General features: G+C 36.1%; 1 protein-coding gene across 6 annotated transcripts in view; it reads right to left on the bottom strand.

Moving 5' to 3' along the window:
- Positions 1-16485, bottom strand: part of ODF2L (outer dense fiber of sperm tails 2 like) — a 39274-nt gene extending 22789 nt beyond the window's left edge. For 4 of the 6 annotated variants that reach the window (XM_006093929.3, XM_014460160.2, XM_014460162.2 and 1 more), the window contains exons 1-6: positions 16311-16485; positions 7964-8126; positions 5756-5885; positions 3505-3564; positions 3312-3383; positions 2689-2805 (exon numbers count right to left, since the gene is read on the bottom strand). In XM_006093929.3, coding sequence (XP_006093991.1) covers positions 2689-2805; positions 3312-3383; positions 3505-3564; positions 5756-5885; positions 7964-8073 — 489 coding nt within the window. In that variant the 5' untranslated portion in view covers positions 8074-8126; positions 16311-16485. Of the gene's footprint in view, positions 1-2688; positions 2806-3311; positions 3384-3504; positions 3565-5755; positions 5886-7963; positions 8127-15723; positions 16161-16310 lie in introns of those variants that run through there. The other 2 variants (XM_014460159.2, XM_023758242.1) reach the window with 2 other exon arrangements.
- Between the last annotated feature and the right edge of the window lie 1961 nt (positions 16486-18446).

Below are 18446 nucleotides of genomic sequence, written 5' to 3'. Positions count from 1 at the left end.
TTCTGCTTTACCCAATGAGTAGTAGTGGAAGTTATTCTTCTAAGACTGAATGAGGTTACATAAAGGAATGACTACCAGTTCTGAAACGTGAGGGTAAAGAGACGTCTGAAGGCATGTTTCAGTCTATTGAGTTTGATGGTATTAAACAGCATGACTGTTTTCTTGACATATCTCTTGACAACATAAGGAGAGAGGCTACTAGGCTGGGTTAATGATGAATATAATTTAGTGTGACTACTCTCATGTTTTTTCCCCAAAATTATTTTAAGAGTTTGTATTTAAAGTATTTGAGTACTAAGTATCTAAGAATTTAAAGACTTAAGATTTTAATGCTTTTATATATTTTCAGAAAGTTGTGTAGTACTGAAAAGAATTTAGCCTCAATGAGACAATCATTTTAATTTTTTAAAAAGCAAAGAAGTCACAGTAGAAAATGGGGCTTTACTACTTAACTCTATGACCAATAACTAACTGCTTTATAACTTCTACTAAAATTGAGATCTTAAATAAGATTTAAAAACTTGATTTCTTTGAAGAGTGACTAGGTAGATAGGAGAAGCAAAATATTCTTAAGCTGTCTTTAAAAATCTATCTTAAACTAAAAATCCCAGGGAATGTTTTAATAAGTAGTTGGGTGGGAACAAATAAGAGCAGTACGGTGTCTACTTAAGAGAAACAAAGACCCCACAGGAAATACAGCTGTCATTCCTCTATGAGACCACAGGATGTCATCATCACACCATGAATAATTGCTATACTATTAACCTTTTAAAACACCAAAGGTGAAGCACATTTTCTTTTAACAAGGTTCCAGTCAAAACTTTCTCACTAGATGTATCAAATCCCACACTTAAGCACTAGGAGTATAACGAAACTATTGAATTACTTTTAGTTTCAGAAAAAATAACCCTCACAGTCATTTGCCAAATAAATAGACACATATTTAAAATCAACTATTTGCCTTTTCACAATTCCAAAGAACTATTAACACTGCATATTATAAAGATAATTATTCTCTGTCTCTTCCAAAATGTGAAAATATTCTAATAAAGATCTAGAAAAAAATTAGTTCAAAGAATCTTTGGGGTATTTCTCAGAGAATTATAATGTAACTTATATTATTAAAAGGTCCAATATAATGAATTGCGTCAACAATACTAAAAAAACCTGAGATTTATGTTGCCAAACTGAGTTCATTTAGAGTTGTTACTCTAAAATAAGAACTTGTTAAACCTAAATCAAAGAAATGAATTCTGACCTGCAATTACTTCTTAATGCCTTAAATTCCAAAAGTGTGTGGAAGATGGAATGTAGAAAAATCAGTAACCAAATGCAACTTCTTTTAATCATTTATAAACAGTTTAATTTTTAAAAAGTAAATTGAACTTCAAATATTGGACAGGAGGCTGTCCTTGCAAAATCTTAGGAGTTTGGCCTTCCATTTTTTCCTCAAATGATCAGGAATATAAAAAGTAACTGTTAACTTCTTAAAATCACTTAATAGTTCGTTTCTGAATTGAAGAAAATAATTTCAAAAACTTCCCCAACTGCTGTTTGAGGACATAATTAAAAATTGTGTAAGTAAGGTAAGTTATAGTAGATGATTACTTGAGATATTAAATCACATGTAGTCCCTTGTATTTACCATCATGAGCAATGCAAAAGCAACTCTTAATTGATAGGCAGTGCCCCAAGACACTGATGCAGAGGACACAGGGCATCTATGGGGGAAAGTGCTTAAAAGCATAGGTAGGGGGACAGAGGACAAAGTTTTCCACCCCCTATAAGCCTGTTAATGTGCCTTTCATGGGCAAAAGCTCATTGAAGGAAAAAAAAGGAACACGCCAAGTGTCCTCTTGAAACATGTGCCACAGATTGCAGATGTCTGCTAAGATTCAGGAGTGCAAAAGCAAACTAATTTAACCCAGAAGTCCTCACCCTCAGTAGGGGTTTGTACACTTCTCTTCTGAAAGTGAGAATACTACTTATTTTCCTTTGGCAAAAATAATGGCAGCAAATCCAGATAGCTAGTGTTGTATCACAGCAACCTCAACTTCTTATAGCAAGTGACTGTGAGGCTTCCTAAACAATATTTAAACCATCCAGTTTAAACCAAAAAATGTCTCTTATTTATACTGCTAAACTACATAACAAGGAGATCACTTGATTATCTAAACACCAAATCTAGGATAACCGATTTTAAAGTTATTACCATTAATGAACACAAAAATAATAAACATTTATTGAATGCTTACTAAATATGTGTGAGAGTATGTATGTATGCATAGATGTGCTCCCCTCCCTCCCAGTAAAGACTGGAATACTATATACCAAAATGTAAACAACTGTTTCAGTTTTTGAGTTATTTTAATTTTCTCTTTAATGTTACAAATAATTCACAATAAACATAAATTAACTACATAATGGAAAAGGATTTTTAAGTAATTCAAGCTCTACAAACCCTTCCTAGAGTGGTACTAAAAAGAGATAGCATTTTAATATTAGGGCTTGAAGGCAAGTCTTTAGGCAGCCCAGAAATCTTAAGATTCAGATTTGCCTCAAATATACATTTCCCATAGCAACACTTAAGTTGAATTCTTTCAAAACCACCAAATTCCAGAATTAAGGAAAGGCTTTATAGATCATTAATTTAATCACAAACTATAAAAAAGGATTAATATTTATAACCTTTATGTATTCTTTTAATTTATCATTTTCTGCTTCCTTTTTATGTATTTGGAGCTGTAGTCGTTCATGAACTACTTTAACTGATTGTGAAAAACGGCTAGCTTTCAAAGCATTTTCCTAAAACAGAGAAGAAAAAATGTGTTATTTGATCTACTTCTCCACAATCTTTAACTTTACCGTTATTTAAACATTAACTAAAAAACTGATAAAAAGCAAAGTAACACTTTACATAAACCATGATACCCACACCCCATTACATATGTATTTTATGCACAGCTATCTGGGATGTTTTCTCCTCCCTCCTTTTATTTAATTATCTCTTTTTAAAAATTCCCATCTATGCTCTTAAGTAAAATTATGGGTATGTCTAAAATGCTCTATAATACAAATTTATATACAGTTCCTAACATACAGTGATTTAAGCCAAGTACCCCGACAGAACACCATGAAAATCTAACAGAAAAAAACTTTTAAAAATTAAGATAGGCTATTGCTATGTAAAATACCCAAATAATCTAAAAACCTTTTTGTGTCTATTTCTGAGGATGTGAGAGCCAGGATGGAAAGAAGGGAAAGGAGTCAATATTAAGAAAATAAATGAATTAAGCTCAAAATCTGCTTACCTTTTCATTCTGAAACAAACATAAAAGTTCTTGGATATAGGTCTCCTTTTCAAGTACCTTCTTCTTAAGATCCTTCAGCAAATATAATGTTAGAGTTAGGAATATCATAACTTAACATTAGTTAATTTTATAAAGCGGAGCAGCATACAAACAAAAATGTCAGGAGAATAGACACAAGTGTAAAAAGACTTACAGTATTTTCACTTTCATTATCAGTTAGATCCTCTAATATGCTGGATAAACTGTCACCTATCTGTGAAAAAAATGCTATAATCAGTGTTCACAAATTACATTTCTCCATATAAAAAGTAGAAAGTGGAATAAGCATCAATTAAGAAATTAATATGAACAACTACAATGCACAGTACAGATTTTTTAAAATGTTAAAATCAGAAGAATTTTTGCCTAAGTGTTCCAAATGATGTTTTGTCCACAATTCATTAAATTAATTAATTTACTAAATTAATCTCTAAATAATGTCTTAGAAAGTAAAAAGTAAAGTTAAAGATTGTGGAGAAGTAGATCAAATAACACAAGCCAATGAAATAAAAATCACTAAAAAATCTTGTATGCAGAGGAAGCTAACAGTGCTATTAATAAATAGGGAAAAAGTATAAACAACCTAATTTTACCAATAAGAATTATTTTTAATTATGGTAAATCAGTAACAGAATCCTATGTAGACATCTGAAATGAGAACAAAGAATAATGTTTATCCATTTGAGCATTATATTCCTGCTTGAGAATGTGAAAAGGCTGTGTATTTCTTGCACCTACAAGCACATATGCTTGTAACCTGTAATGCAAACTGTATACACAATTTCAGAGAGTTCATGAACTTTCATGAAACCCTTCCATATGCTCTATAAGGTCACACAGTGGAATTGCTTGGTACACGTTTTCATTTCTCTGGGTGCACACAATTTATAAGTGAATGTTCACAGCAGCTTTATTCATGACAGCCAAAAAGTAGAAGCAACTCAAATGGCCATCAACTGAGGAATGGATAAATAAAAATGGTATAAGTACTGATACATGCTCCAACATGGATGAAACTTGAAAACACTATTAAATGAAAGAAGGCAGTTATGAAAAACCACATATTAAATGATTCCATTTGTATGAACTATCCAGAATCAACAAATACATAGAAACAGAATGTATATCATAGGCTAAGGAGGGCTGGGAGGTGAGCTTCTAAAGGGCATGAGTTTATTTCTGTAGTGATGAGATGCTCTAAAATTGATTGTGGTGATAGCTACACAATTCTGTGAATATACTAAAAGTCACTGAGTTGTATATTTTAATTGGGTGAATTGTATGGAATGTGAATTATATCACAACAAAACTGGTACCATAAAAATACATGAATGTATAAATGTAATGTACACAGAGCTTAAATTCTGAGTATTTTATTATAATTGGCTGAAATGAATTATACCATTATAACAAAGTTTTTGAGATAGATAATGAAAATAGATTTCTACAAAAATATGCTGCTCTCACGTAGAACTATTTATGAAACATTAAAAGGGTTTAATGATTGCCATTTCAAACAAAAATTCAAAACTTCCATCTCAAATATACCAACATTTAAATTTCTACAGTTTGAAAAATAATATAGCCTTAAGTGAGACATATCACTATTAAATTAGTGATTAACCTGCCTTACTTGTTGGTATTCTGTCTAAGAAGGTGTTCTAAAGTTCGTTTCACATGTTTAAAAGTATCTAATTCTTTTGTTAATATTTCCTTCTGTTTAAAAGTTCTTCTTCATATTGGATGCAGAAAGATTAGCCCGACAAAATATAAGAACCACATACATAGTTAAGACATAGTATTAAGACACTCTAAAATATATTACGGTTATCAAAGAATACATTTTTCTTAGTAACAAAATCATTCTTTTGTACATAGTAATAGTAAATACTGCCAAGTTTATTAAGAGTAATAGACTCTATTACATAGTACATTAAGTAAAATGAAAGCAAAATAAGAGCTGAAACTATAAAATATTTCTGGCATTTATTTTGATAAAACCAATAGTTTACAATCTATTTTGTGTCCCTAACCCAAACTTTAGTGCACTGAAATTTTAGAGATTTCTATTCTACAAAACATTACAGAAAATAGATATATTTCATCTTTCAGAATATTTTCGTTTTAAACTCACTCTTGAGAAAAGCTGACTCTCTAATTCAACTCCAGGTGAATCAAGCACCAAGGTAAACAGTTTCTAGCTTAGCCTCTTATCAAGTGCATGCCTGAGACTATCTTTGAGGAAAAGAATTGTGGAATAAAGAACACTGGTAAGCCTGCATTTTTTTAATGTCAAATACCAGTATATGAGCATAACTACTTTAAGGTATGAGACCTCAGTTAGTGCAATCTGAATATGATGCTAACTTTTCATTTTATTAGATGTTCACAAGTCAAGTACTCACATTTTCAAAACTAATTTCTTCAATGGTGTCCTTACATGGTAAAAGTGATTCTACAGAATAGGCTGCCAACTCAGCTTCCTTAAATGTTGCTTCCAACTTAGTCTTTTCATTTAGGATGTCCTCCTTCAGACTAATTAGATATGCACAAACAAAATTTAAGTTAAATCTGTCACATAAATGAGGTCTATTTTTATGCATATATAACATAGCTTACCTAAATATTACAGTTCCATAAATTGCTCTGCAAAGTATAACAGTAAATTATCACTGAAAATGTAATGAACTTTTCAATACTCCAATATTTTTTCTACATTTACTATAAACAGAAAGACAGCTTTTTAAATGATAAGATATATAAAACATAAAGAGCACCAACAGCAGTGTTTTCACTGTGCCATTTGATCATTATTCAATACCCCTTTTCTGGTTTGTAAAACAATTTGTGGGAGTGTTTGTCTTTTTTTTCTTCCCTTCCTTTTCCTTTATTTCAAACCCAAAATATTTCTCTTTCTAGACCTTATGCCCAAACCCTTTCTTGAAACTTACTAATCTTCAAACAAAAATTTCCTGAGGAGAATGAATAATCTAAACAAGTGGAAAACAAAAAACTAAAGCTCTCCATATATCTAAAAATCCTTCACATTTGGCTTTATCATAATTATCATTCAGGACAAAACTGATAGTATTTGCCTTCTTCATTATGTTTTACCTAAACACTACTGTGTATCAGTCTAAATTTTTTGGTGGGGGAGGTCACATTGTTATACCCTGAAATCAGGATGCTTTTTACAATCTTTGTCACTCAGGAGGAAGTCTTTAGCTGTCTATCCTGTACGTGCCTCATGCTTATAGATTAAGTGTCTAATGCTTTGCCGAATATCCCAGAGATGGGGTGCAGCACTTTTTTAACCTCTAGGAATGATGGGTCATAGAAAAGGGCTGAGGGAGCTGGTGAACAAGGAATGTTTAGCAACATTACAGAAGCAAGACTTCAATGTAAGCTTGCTGCATATTGTAATTTAGAGTCTAGCAGCAAGAAATTTTATTTTAGTTAGAGATGCTCCTAAAAAATGCCATTATCACCAATAATCTTAAAAGCAAGGACAACTCTTTTTTTTTAAATATATATTTTATTGATTTTTTTACAGAGAGGAAGGGAGAGGAATAAAGAGTTAGAAACATCGATCAGATGCCTCCTGCACACCTCCCACTGGGGATGTGCCCGCAACCAAGGTACATGCCCTTGACCGGAATCGAACCTGAGACCTTTCAGTCCACAGGCTGATGCTCTATCCACTGAGCCAAACTGGTTAGGGCAACAAGGACAACTCTTGAGTCAAAAAGTGACTTAGAAGAGTTGGACTTAAGTACAGAGAAATTTTGAGAATACCTTAACTCATTTATTATACGTACATTTTTATAAAAGCACAGTTATTTGGAATAAAAATCTATGCATAACTAAGGAGCTTTTTCAATATTTATAAATAAAATCCCATGTCTTTCTTTAATTGGCAGCTTTTCTCTTTCTTTACGGAACATATATAATGGCTCATCAGCATTTGATGGCATCTTAGAGACTGTGTCAAAAAGTAGATTGTGTTCTTAAGCACCGATGGCTTAAAGTGATGGGCCTAAGAACATGCTGGCCATGAATGACAATTGCCCATTATTAAAAACCATGGGCAGAAAGTCAAGAATGATTACACATGACTGAATATTTTCATTTAAAACAAGCTAAACTAGAAGCTGGACCATACCATCCATACTAACAATGGTATGTTAAGATTGTCATTTAGGGGAGCAAGATGTCATATAAATAATGAGTATATGCCTCATCCTAAAAAAGCAAAATATGGCAGGTATTTGTTGAATAACAATATAGCAAGTGACAGCAAATTGGTGCTCATGAACTACATTTCCAGTATTTCAGAATTTATATCTTCATTTACCTAAGTTAAAACACTTTATACCTTATAAATTCTTAATAAATAAGGTTTTCGCTTTTAATTTTATTCAATGAGATTCCAAAAAAACTAGCCAAATTCTGCTAAATGAGTATATTGTAATAAGATTAAATAAATGTTAACTACTAGATTTGAAGAAGATATTCTAGGAAGAATGCTGTATTTAATTCAAATAATTTACAATATAGGCAAAACATGAAACACTGAAATCAGAAAATTAGATATCCCCTATTGTTACGAATACCAGCTGAGATGACTTTCACTGATGTGCTGTGGTAAATGTTCTTTTTCTGATCTACTTTTAAAGTGGGAAATCAGTTCTGAATGACTTCCATCATTTGCAGGCTTCTCCATAAGTTTGGTCAATGAATTTATAGATGGCTTCCACAACAACTTCTCCACATAAGCTGAAAGTTAAGAAATAATTTCGTTATTAAACTTATCATTTCATTAGATTCTTTTTATGTCATTACCCTATAATAAAAATCTAAAGATGTGTAAAAAAATATTTCACAGTCAAAACTCAACAAATAGGGATTTTAACTGCTACTAATTGTGATACTAATTTAAAATAGTATCAAAATTGCACAGCACAACCATTCAACAATTGTCAATATCCATACACAGTTTCCAAAAGGTCCACTATTTTCTATATATGATCACAGGACGTAGAAACTTTTATAAATCGATTTCTTGAAGTATTGTAATATCTTAATCCAGTCAGACTAGAAAACGGATATAAAAAACATGGGTTACATACCACACAGTTTACCACACATTAATGAAACTCCAAAAAAAATATCTTTAGAGCATATTTGTATTTATAAAAAACATATTTATAAAAAAAAACACCATGGGTTAATGATAGTGCTGTTTCATTGGATCCATCCAATAAGAAATGTATATTAATTATGCATAGACCAGTAAAATTTAACATATTTTTGAAAGTATTTGACAATAATAGCTACATAAAAAAGGTAAGTCATTTCTTTCAAAGTAGACCTTTCAAAATTAAACTCACTTACTCCTATTTCCAAGCTCAATCTAGGATAGTTTTTGGTGATAATGATTAGAGAGACGTCATTCCTTCTAAATTTTACTAATCTAATTTTTTCACCCAAACTTGGAGATGTCATTTTTTAAATGTGAATATTTATTAATTCCTTTAAAATGGTTCCAGTTTAAGTAATGTGTTAGTATTTCAGCAATCATTAAGGCTGTTTTCACAACTCTAATATATAGTAATGTGTCTTGACTTCAGTTTATACAAAATCAAATATTATATTTAAGACTTTCTGCATTTCTTCAGAGATAGTTAGCTCTTTGTAATTTATTTTTATATATTTGTGTTATAAAATACATATGTTTAAGAATTTTCAGCCAAACCGGTTTGGCTCAGTGGATAGAGCGAGGGCTGCGGACTGAGGGTTCCCCAGGTTCGATTCCGGTTGCGGGCACATCCCCGGTAGGGGCACATCCCCGGTAGGAGGTGTGCAGGAGGCAGCTGGTTGATGTTTCTAACTCTCTATCCCTCTCCCTTCCTCTCTGTAAAAAATCAATAAAATATATTTAAAAAAAAAAAAAAGAATTTTCAATACCTTAGGTAAATAGAAGATTACAGGTTGAGAGTTATTCACAATATTTTATTAACAATTCATAAACCTTCCAAAGTGTCTGTAAAAAATGTATCTACTTTTGTGTGAAGATTCTATATGTATCAGAGAAGCAAATATTTAGGATACAGACCAATGAAAAGCATACTCGTATTTTGGAAATACCAGAAACTCATGTCCAAATGGAACTGCTGAATAAACCTACAGATAGTCTAAGCTGATCTACTTGAATGCTGCCAACATGCAACATCCATTATTAGGGAGTAACAATATTTGATCTATAGTTTAGAAGAATTAAAAAACATACACATACACAAAATTAAATAAACCAACTTAAGGATGAAAAAGAGTATGCTCTAGATAAGTCACTGCAATCAAGAGAATTTTATCATCTACTGCTTTGTTCAGCTGCAATAGCTACTCCACTCAGAGAGGAACTATATCTTTCAGTCATTAATTTGTTTAAATATTTGCTTCTCTGTACACCAGAATCTCAAGAAAGAATGTCTTATTTATATTTGAATTCTCAGCACCAATAAGCCTTGTACAAGTTAAGCAATAATTGAAGGAGAGGACTCAAGGCTTAAAGCAATTAATGAATAGGATGAATAAAAACTTTACTCATCCTTTGATTCATCAGTCACCCTTTGATTCATCTTTTGGGGGATCATTAAAAGAAAAATGGTTCCTATATTTGGAATAAAATTTTTAAAATCAATGTGAGGGGTTAGGGATCTTCAATTTGTAGGAAATATTTTATAAGATTCAGTTTGGTATTGTATTTTTAATGAGTTCTTACTTGGTTTTGTTGGCTACTGACAGCTACTTATACAATTTTTCTAAAAGTTTTATCACAAGATAAAATCATACAACATTTTTCTGCTTCATCACCTATAAAAGTAATTGTGTTTTATTTTAAAGGGTAAACAAATAAAATTAAAACATTGTAAAAAAATAGGGACTTTAGAATGACTTTTAGCCCAACATTAAAATGGTTATCTTCATTACTGATTCCTCAAAACATGAAAAATATAAATCAAACTCAGATATTTCCACTGAAATATCAACAATCACAGTCTTACAATCTAGAAGTATTTTCCAGGATAAAAATTGTTCAGAGGTTCCAAGGCACTCCACTATTTTTGTGTTGTGACAATACTATAACCAAAAGCATATGTGTGCTGAATAACAATGTAGTAATTTTCTTTAGCATAAAAAGCCCTACCTTCATTAAAAATGCTATCATTATAGTGGACCAAATGTATTCTTGTATGAAAAGCAGATGTTTCAAAAGAAAATAATTTCAATTATGTAGAATATACTGCCAATTGACAAATGTATAAATAATACTTTTGAACAACTTGTTTGTGGTTAAACAGACACATATTTTGCATATATACTTAATGATCAAATCCCTAAAGATTAGCAATTTTAAAATATTTTTAATGTTTAAAGAATTAAATTTCCTATACAGTAATGACTTTACCAGTCCTCTACCAAAAAGGCATGTTCTTAAAGTTTTTTCCAGGAGTGGTCATGGGTTTATGCTGATCCAGCTACACTCACTAAACTATGTTCCATTTTGGCCAGTAACAAACATTTGAGGGATGGCTGTTCAGGGACTGTGATGCTGGCCATGGTCAGAGAAAAGCAAGATCACAGTCCATGAGACCTTTCTTAGCACCTAGATTGTTCTAAACTAACCGTCTGCAGACAAAAATGTATTTAAAACTAATCTCTCTAATGAAAAAGCATATTAATCTTGCATAATTTTTTGCCAAACATTAATTCTTGGAAAATTAGCTCCCATTGGCTTCAAACAAAGGCACACAAAGCTTCTACAGAAAATTCACTATGAAATATTCAGCAAGGAAGACAAAATAGATATAGGAAAGCTTCTCCTTTCTCTCACTATTCTAGACACTAGTCAAAAGTTTACGAGAGAAGTAATTGTAAGGCTTTTTAGACTCCATGATGAAAAAAAAAATGTACGTATAAGAAATTTGAAAATAGGCAAAAAGTAAAAAATAACCAAAAGTAGAAAATTGATCTTATGAGTAAAAGCTATTATAAATAGGAAAAAAAATTTCTGATACAGAGAATTTCATACACCACTCGATGGGGATACATTCTGAGAAATGCGTCAGGTAATTTTATTGTCGTGTGAACATCATAGAGTGCACTTCACAAACCTAGATGGTATAGCCTACTACACATCTAGGCTATACGGTATAGTCCATTGCTCTTAGGCTACAAACTTGTATAGCATGTTACTGTACAAAACAACATGAGATTATGCCAGACACAAGAGAAATGATATAGTCAAGAAACATGGTAAATAGATATATGAGGTTCCTGCCGGCATAACATGGCATACTGTTTTACAGCAAATTTTTTTATAAGTAGAAAGAGTACACTCTAAAATAACAATAAAAATTGTAGTACAGTGAATATATAAACCAGTAACACAGTCATTTATTATCACATATTATGTATTGTACAACACTGTATGTGCTATACTTTTATGTGACTGACAGCACAGCAGGTTCGTTTCACCGGCATCATCATCACAAACACGTAATGTGTTGTGCTCCAACGTTAGGATGGCTATAACATCACTAGATGACAGAAAATTTTCAGCTCCATTTTAATCTTACTAGAGGCTCGGTGCATGAAATTCGTGCGGGGGGGTGGGGGGTGGGGGAAGAAGGTGTCCCTCAGCCCAGCCTGCACCCTCTCCAATTTGGGACCCCTCGAGGGATGTCTGACTGCCCGGGATCAGGCCTAAATGGGCAGTCGGACATCCCTCTCACAATCCAGGACTGCTGGCTCCCAACCACTCACCTGCCTGCCTGATTGCCCCTAACCACTCCCCTGCCAACCTGATCGACGCCTAACTGCTCCCCTAATGGCCCAATTGCCCTAACTGCTCTCCCCTGCAGACCTGGTTGCCTCTAACTGCCCTCCCCTGCTGGCCTGGTCACCCCTAACTGCTCTCCCCTGCCGACCTGGTCGCCCCTAACTGCCCTCCCATGCCGGCCTAGTCACCCCTAACTGCCCTCCCCTGCCAGCCTGGTCGCCCCCAACTGCCCTCCCCTGCCACCCTGGTCACCCCTAACTGCCCTCCTTTGCCAGCCTGGTTGCCCCCAACTGCCCTCCCCTGCAGGTCTGGTCCACCCCAACTGCCCTCTCCTGCAGGCCATCTTGTGTCCACATGGGGGTGGCCATCTTGTGTGTTGGAGTGATGGTCAATTTGCATATTACTCTTTTATTAGATAGGATGGGACCATCATTGTCTATGGGGTCCAATGTTGACTGAAATTTCATTATGTGGAACATGACTGTAAATAATTACCTAACTCCTCTGTCCAATAAATAAAGGAATTTAAATATAAAAGGGTTGCAGATTTGATAATATAGGAAAAAGTTGACATCAGGAGAGACTGATTTATAAATACTGATTACTTCAAGGCCCGTCCCTCCTCCTTCCCAAAATATCCCTGATTGCTCCAAACCACCAAGAATCCTAAACATTTAATAATATTTGAGAATCATGCAGTTTAGAATTTAATTACTCCATAAATGCTCATATTTTTGTTTTCTTTTAACTTGCTACTAAATCTGTAGTAACAAATATCATATCCATCACCTTCTGCCCTAAAAAATTACCTAACACACTGAAGGACATAGTTTAGGATCTAATATATGTTAGGGTGATCAAATAATTTAGACTCAAATGGGGACACTTTTGAAAAGAAAGGAGCCCCATATAAAACCCAATTATCCACTAGAATACTGGCCAAAAATTGTTCAGGACATTGTCTAATACCAAGTACAGTCAGCATCCTTTGCCAGATAAACAGAAAGCTTTTTCCATTTCTTCAACATGAGGACAACTTCTGTCATTTATTAATGGAGCACTGACTGACCTTATACACATCACCTCACATAAATCCTAATCAGGTTGCTATTAATATCCAAAAGCTACAGATGAAAAAAAAAAACACAAGTCTTACAAAAGTTAAATAGCTTGCCCAAGATACAAATAAGGAAGTGATAGAACTCAGTTTTCAACCAAAGCCATAAGATACTAAAATATTAAAAAATATAAGACTCTATACAGCAGAAAATAACAAAAACTTGCCTTAATCCAGTCAGGTTTTAATAACACTAGTATCATAAATTCTGTTCATATTAAAAAATAAAATATGTTCTGTACAAGGAAATGAAGGATGAATAAGACTGGGCTCCTGGAAGGCAGAGAATACAATCTAAAGAGAGTGCAGGCAGTGAGCAGACCACTAAACTCTAGTGTGCTAAAGGCTGTGGCAGGGAACTCATGGGATGCCATGAAAGCATGTAGGAGGATACCTAACACCAACTGGCAGGATCCTGGGAGACTTCCCGGAGGAGGTGGAACCCAGCTGAGTCCTGCAAACAAGTTTGAGGGTGGCAAAACAGAACAGCAAAAGTCATTCCAGGTAGAGGGTAAAGCACCAACAAAAGCAAGGAATCATGAGGGAACATGAACTGCAAGGGCAAGTGGCAAAAGATGAGACTGGACACACTGAAAACAGTAACTGCATGCCAAACTCAAGAGCTTGAATTTTTTCCTAAAGGTTATAACAAACTATCAAATAAGTTTAAGCAGGGGAATGACAGATCAGAAGTGCATCTTTAAAAGGCAAATCCAGTGGTATTTTGGAGAATGGAACTAGGCATATGGAAGGGAGGAGAACAGAAGCAGTGAAACTGGTTATTAGGGTCTCAGAGAGATGAAATTTCAACATTCTTTCTCTATAAAAATTTTTGAAGAAATCAAAAGTTGTTTCCACTGGTGATAAAAAACATGAAGAACAGCAAAGGAATTAGAATTAGAATGCCAGAATAGCAAGAGATCAGTACAGAAAGAAGTGATCAAATGTAACACCTCATTTACCCATAACTATCTGAATCAATTGCTCCACGTTTCAGAAAATGATAGCTTATCCCTTTAAGTATCAAAATTAACTTAGACCAGACTGAAGAAAATTTTTTAAAAGTATTATTTCTTCCTTTTCAAACAGAGTACAGGGCAGAATAAATTTAACCATTCCTTGATGACCCAGATGCAGCATATTAAAATGAAAGAATATTGAGCAAGATTCATCAGTTTTTTTGTCCTTGTGAGCCACCTGACATGGGCAATCCTGAGCCACAATGTGCCTGGTTTTTTCCTTTTATAAAATGAGACTAACCTTTGCCAGCCAAAGCTGTGGTGAGGTTCGAACAAAACTAAGTTGAAGCACTTGTGTTTGTTTTATTTAGGACCTCGTTGGCTCATTCTGTTGGGGCTGCTTTCCCCCCAGTCTTCCCTTTAAATGTTTTCATCTTTTTTTTTAATTATCATCCCAAGTCAATCAATAATGATTCCTAAAATTACTTGCAGGCCTGAATCATCTGTATAGAACCAACTCTATCTTTAAAACAGTTTTTGAAACCTATTCTTTGCAGAACTATTACAAATCATCTTCAACGTCGTCATAAACTGACTACTAAACCAGAGCCCCGGGGAAAACAATTATTGACTTCCAACAGAATTGTGCTCAGTGGGTAGATGTTATGTCAAATTCATTGCTATACCCAGACTTTTAAGTTTCATCATTTGTACAGACCAAGCACAATGATTAATAATAATATAAATAAAGCCATTTTCTCATACCTTTGGGTGTTTAGGATACAAAAACCACATTAATACACGTCAACTGCTAAATCAAAAGAGAGAGGGGGAAAAAATGGACACCTAGATGTTAAAGAATTACAAACATGACCATGGCATTTTTATTACAAGCAGAAGGGAACCAAACCAATTTTAAAAGCAAACAGGCCTCTGCGGTGTGTTCCTTTCACCACAATGAACCCAGTGGTGCTTCACACTACTCCAAGCACTTCATTCAAAACCACCTGAAGCCTTACTATGCATGAGGCTATAGGGCAGTGGTTCTCAACCTTGGCTGCACATTAGATCACCTGGGGAACTTTTTAAAATCCTGGTTTCTGGGCCTCACCCTCCGGAAATTCTGTTTGTTATGGGGTGGGGTCACAACATTAGTAACAAAGAAACAGAATTTCCGGAGGATGGGGCCCAGAAATTAGGATTTTTAAAAAGTTTCCCAGGTGATTCTAATGTGCAGTCAAGGTTGAGAACCACTGATCTAGGGAAACTGTCTCCTCAATAGACCTGATTCCCAGCACCAGCCACCTCTGGTTTCTCAGTCAACAAGCAGCACCACCTACTAAGCACCTGCACCCGAAACCTGGCCCTGGTTGAATCTCCTGTGTTACAGCCACTCCAGAGGGGCTGCTGTCCCCATTCCACAGCAGAGGACACCACCTGCCCAAGGCCACACACCTGGAGGGGTTTCCTAGCGCCTGGAACATAGGACCCTGGAGAAGGGATTGTGTCCCGAGGCTTCCAGGAGCATTTCTCACGCACAGCGCCCAGGGCCTACTACGCATGTACGGTCTGCTACGTCATAAAGCGGGCGCTTAAAAGTCAGCCGCAAGGCTCAGAGCACTGTTCCGTGAAGAAATCCCGCCGTGCCCCGCCGCCCGGGTCAGGGCTTCGTTCTGAAGGCCGCTCCGCTGTCCCAGGGGACTGCATCCCTCCTAGGACGAGCCTCCCGGCCCTTCTCCCAGCACAGGCAGCCAGTCTCGGGGAGCGGAGGGCGTGGGCCCGGGGGGGCGGAGGTCTAGCCCTGGGTGAACGCGAGGGCCTTCCACTTCCGGGAACCACCAGTGCCCTTGGCTCCAGACCCCAGACCCCCAGCCCGAACAGTCGCCCACCCGCCTAGCAAACTCAAGCTTCCCTCCCCCACAAGCGCGCCTGCACTCCCGCCGCTGCGTCATCACGTCGCCGTGACGTCAGCCCGCCGCCCCGCTATGAAAGGGGTCCCCGAGGGTTGCTCCGCGAATGTTGGGGAGACCGAGCCAGAGTACCTGTGCTCTCCAGCCCCCGGTCGGCTGGGAGGGGGCGGGTCGCAGCGGGCAGTGCAGGAGGTGAAAGCTAGGAAGGAAGGCAGGGACCTAAGCGGAAGCAGGCGAGCCCCTAGAACCGCTGGCGGTGGGATTGTGCCCGTTGAGGCGCAGAGGGACCAAAGCAGAGATAGCAACCAGCCGGTGGCTTCTCTGGCAACCGCCGCCCCGCCCCGCCCCGCCCCGCCCCTTCCGTCGGCCCGCAGCCGGCGCAGCCCATTGGCCGGACTCGGGAAAACGGGCGCCGGCGCCTGTTGCTATTGGCGGGAGTGAGGGGCGGGCCCTGGGAGCGGCTCTTTGTCTCTTTGTTGCTTCTCAGTTTAAACACTCCGCGCCTTCCCCCGTTCCCCAGTGTTTTGTTTTATGAAAGGAGCAGAATTTGTTACGGAAAGTCTTACCTGAACTCAACTAGAATGGGAAATAAAGTTGATAGATTCAGAATTTTCTGCTTGGCCTGGAAGTGCCCTGCTTTTGCTTGTTAAAGGGAAGATTTGAAAAAGCACCAAAGCAACCACCACTGGAAAACACCTCATTTTAAATATGTGGTATTGTTAACTGAGACAAAGAGCCACTCTTTGGGCCTCTGTTTTCTTCAGTTAAATGAGAAAATAGGGCGGTTATCTTCAAGACGCCTTCACGTCTCAAATTCTTTTATCTGTGCTACAATCAGCTGCTATGGTTTATAAACACCGGAACAAGCAAGCCAGATTTTATTTGGAAAAGTATAAAACTTTATCCAACACTTCAACTTAAAATTTATGTTAAGGATGTATGCCATCATATTCACAAATAGAACACTGTCAGCTGAGCATTTTAAGTGTGGTATTGCTCATTATTGATTTTACTAAAAAATATTTTCCATTGATTATTCCAGCAACACATTTTTTCCCACAGCAGTGTGATTGTCCAGCCAAAAGTTCATGAGAATTACAAGTTCATTCATAATAAGCACAACTTTCATATATGCACCTGGTAAAAGCACTAGGGAATGGAGATATAAGTATCTACTCTCTCACTGATGTATCTTGACCTCCGACAAGTTGACTAACTTCTCTGGGCCAGATTTGTCACAAAAAAATAAAATAAAAATAAAGACAGTGGAGTTGGGGCAAAATATATAATTCCGGGGGCCTTTCCACCACTAACCTAGGATTCTAGCTAACCTTGCTAATTTGTCACAATTAGAAAAATAATTATATGTCTGGATATATTTTGTGCATTAGTTTATTTTGTTCATTAGATTCCACATATGAATAAAATCATGTGATACTGATAGAGTATAGAGACAGAGAAGCCTGGAATAGACTGTTGCATCTCAGAGGGAGGGTGGGGGTGGGAAGAGATTAACCTAAGAATTTATATACATATATGCATAACCCCTGGACACAGACAATAGTGTGGTAAAGGCCTAGGGGTGGGCTAGAAGGGGTCAATGGGGAAAAAAGGGGGACATAAGTAATACTTTCAACAATAAAGTTAAAAAATAATAATTGTAAGTATAAGTTAGGCTAACCTTATGAAAACTACTTATTTTTAAATAGTATTAGAGGAAGCATTCACAAAATCTCAAAAAGATTCTATAAGATTCAAAAATTAATTATTTTAACCGAACTGTCAAAGTAAATATGGGATTCCTCATCCTCTAAATCTAATCTTTTCCTGAAATCTGATTGGATATTAATTTTTCTTAAGACCCCTTATTCTATTGTTATTTAAATGAGCAATAATTCATTCCAGCCCATCCAAAAACCACAATCAAGAGACCTAGCAAGTTCTGCTTTCCTTTTAGAATCCAGGTACCATATAAGAAATCATCTGATTATCTTGCTATAGAGCAAAATGCCGCCAGATCTCAGCTATTTAAGCCACTCACCTGAGGTGCCAGACACGGGAGCCATTAGTTCTCCATACCCAGCCATGTTCCCATCGAATGTACCTGTGTGAGTGACCCTAGCCAAAGCCATGAACTAAGGCAGTGGTTCTCAACCTTGGCTGCACATTAGAATCACCTGTTTCTTTGTTACTAATGTTGTGGCCCCACCCCATAACAAAGAAACAGAATTTTGGGAGGATGAGGCCCAGAAATCAGGATTTTAAAAA

The sequence above is a fragment of the Myotis lucifugus genome, unplaced genomic scaffold (genome assembly GCF_000147115.1).
Source record: "Myotis lucifugus unplaced genomic scaffold, Myoluc2.0 scaffold_126, whole genome shotgun sequence".
NCBI classification, from domain to species: Eukaryota; Metazoa; Chordata; class Mammalia; order Chiroptera; family Vespertilionidae; genus Myotis; species Myotis lucifugus.
Note: the sequence above shows the minus strand (reverse complement) of the source record. Positions and strands in the feature narration are given on the sequence as shown.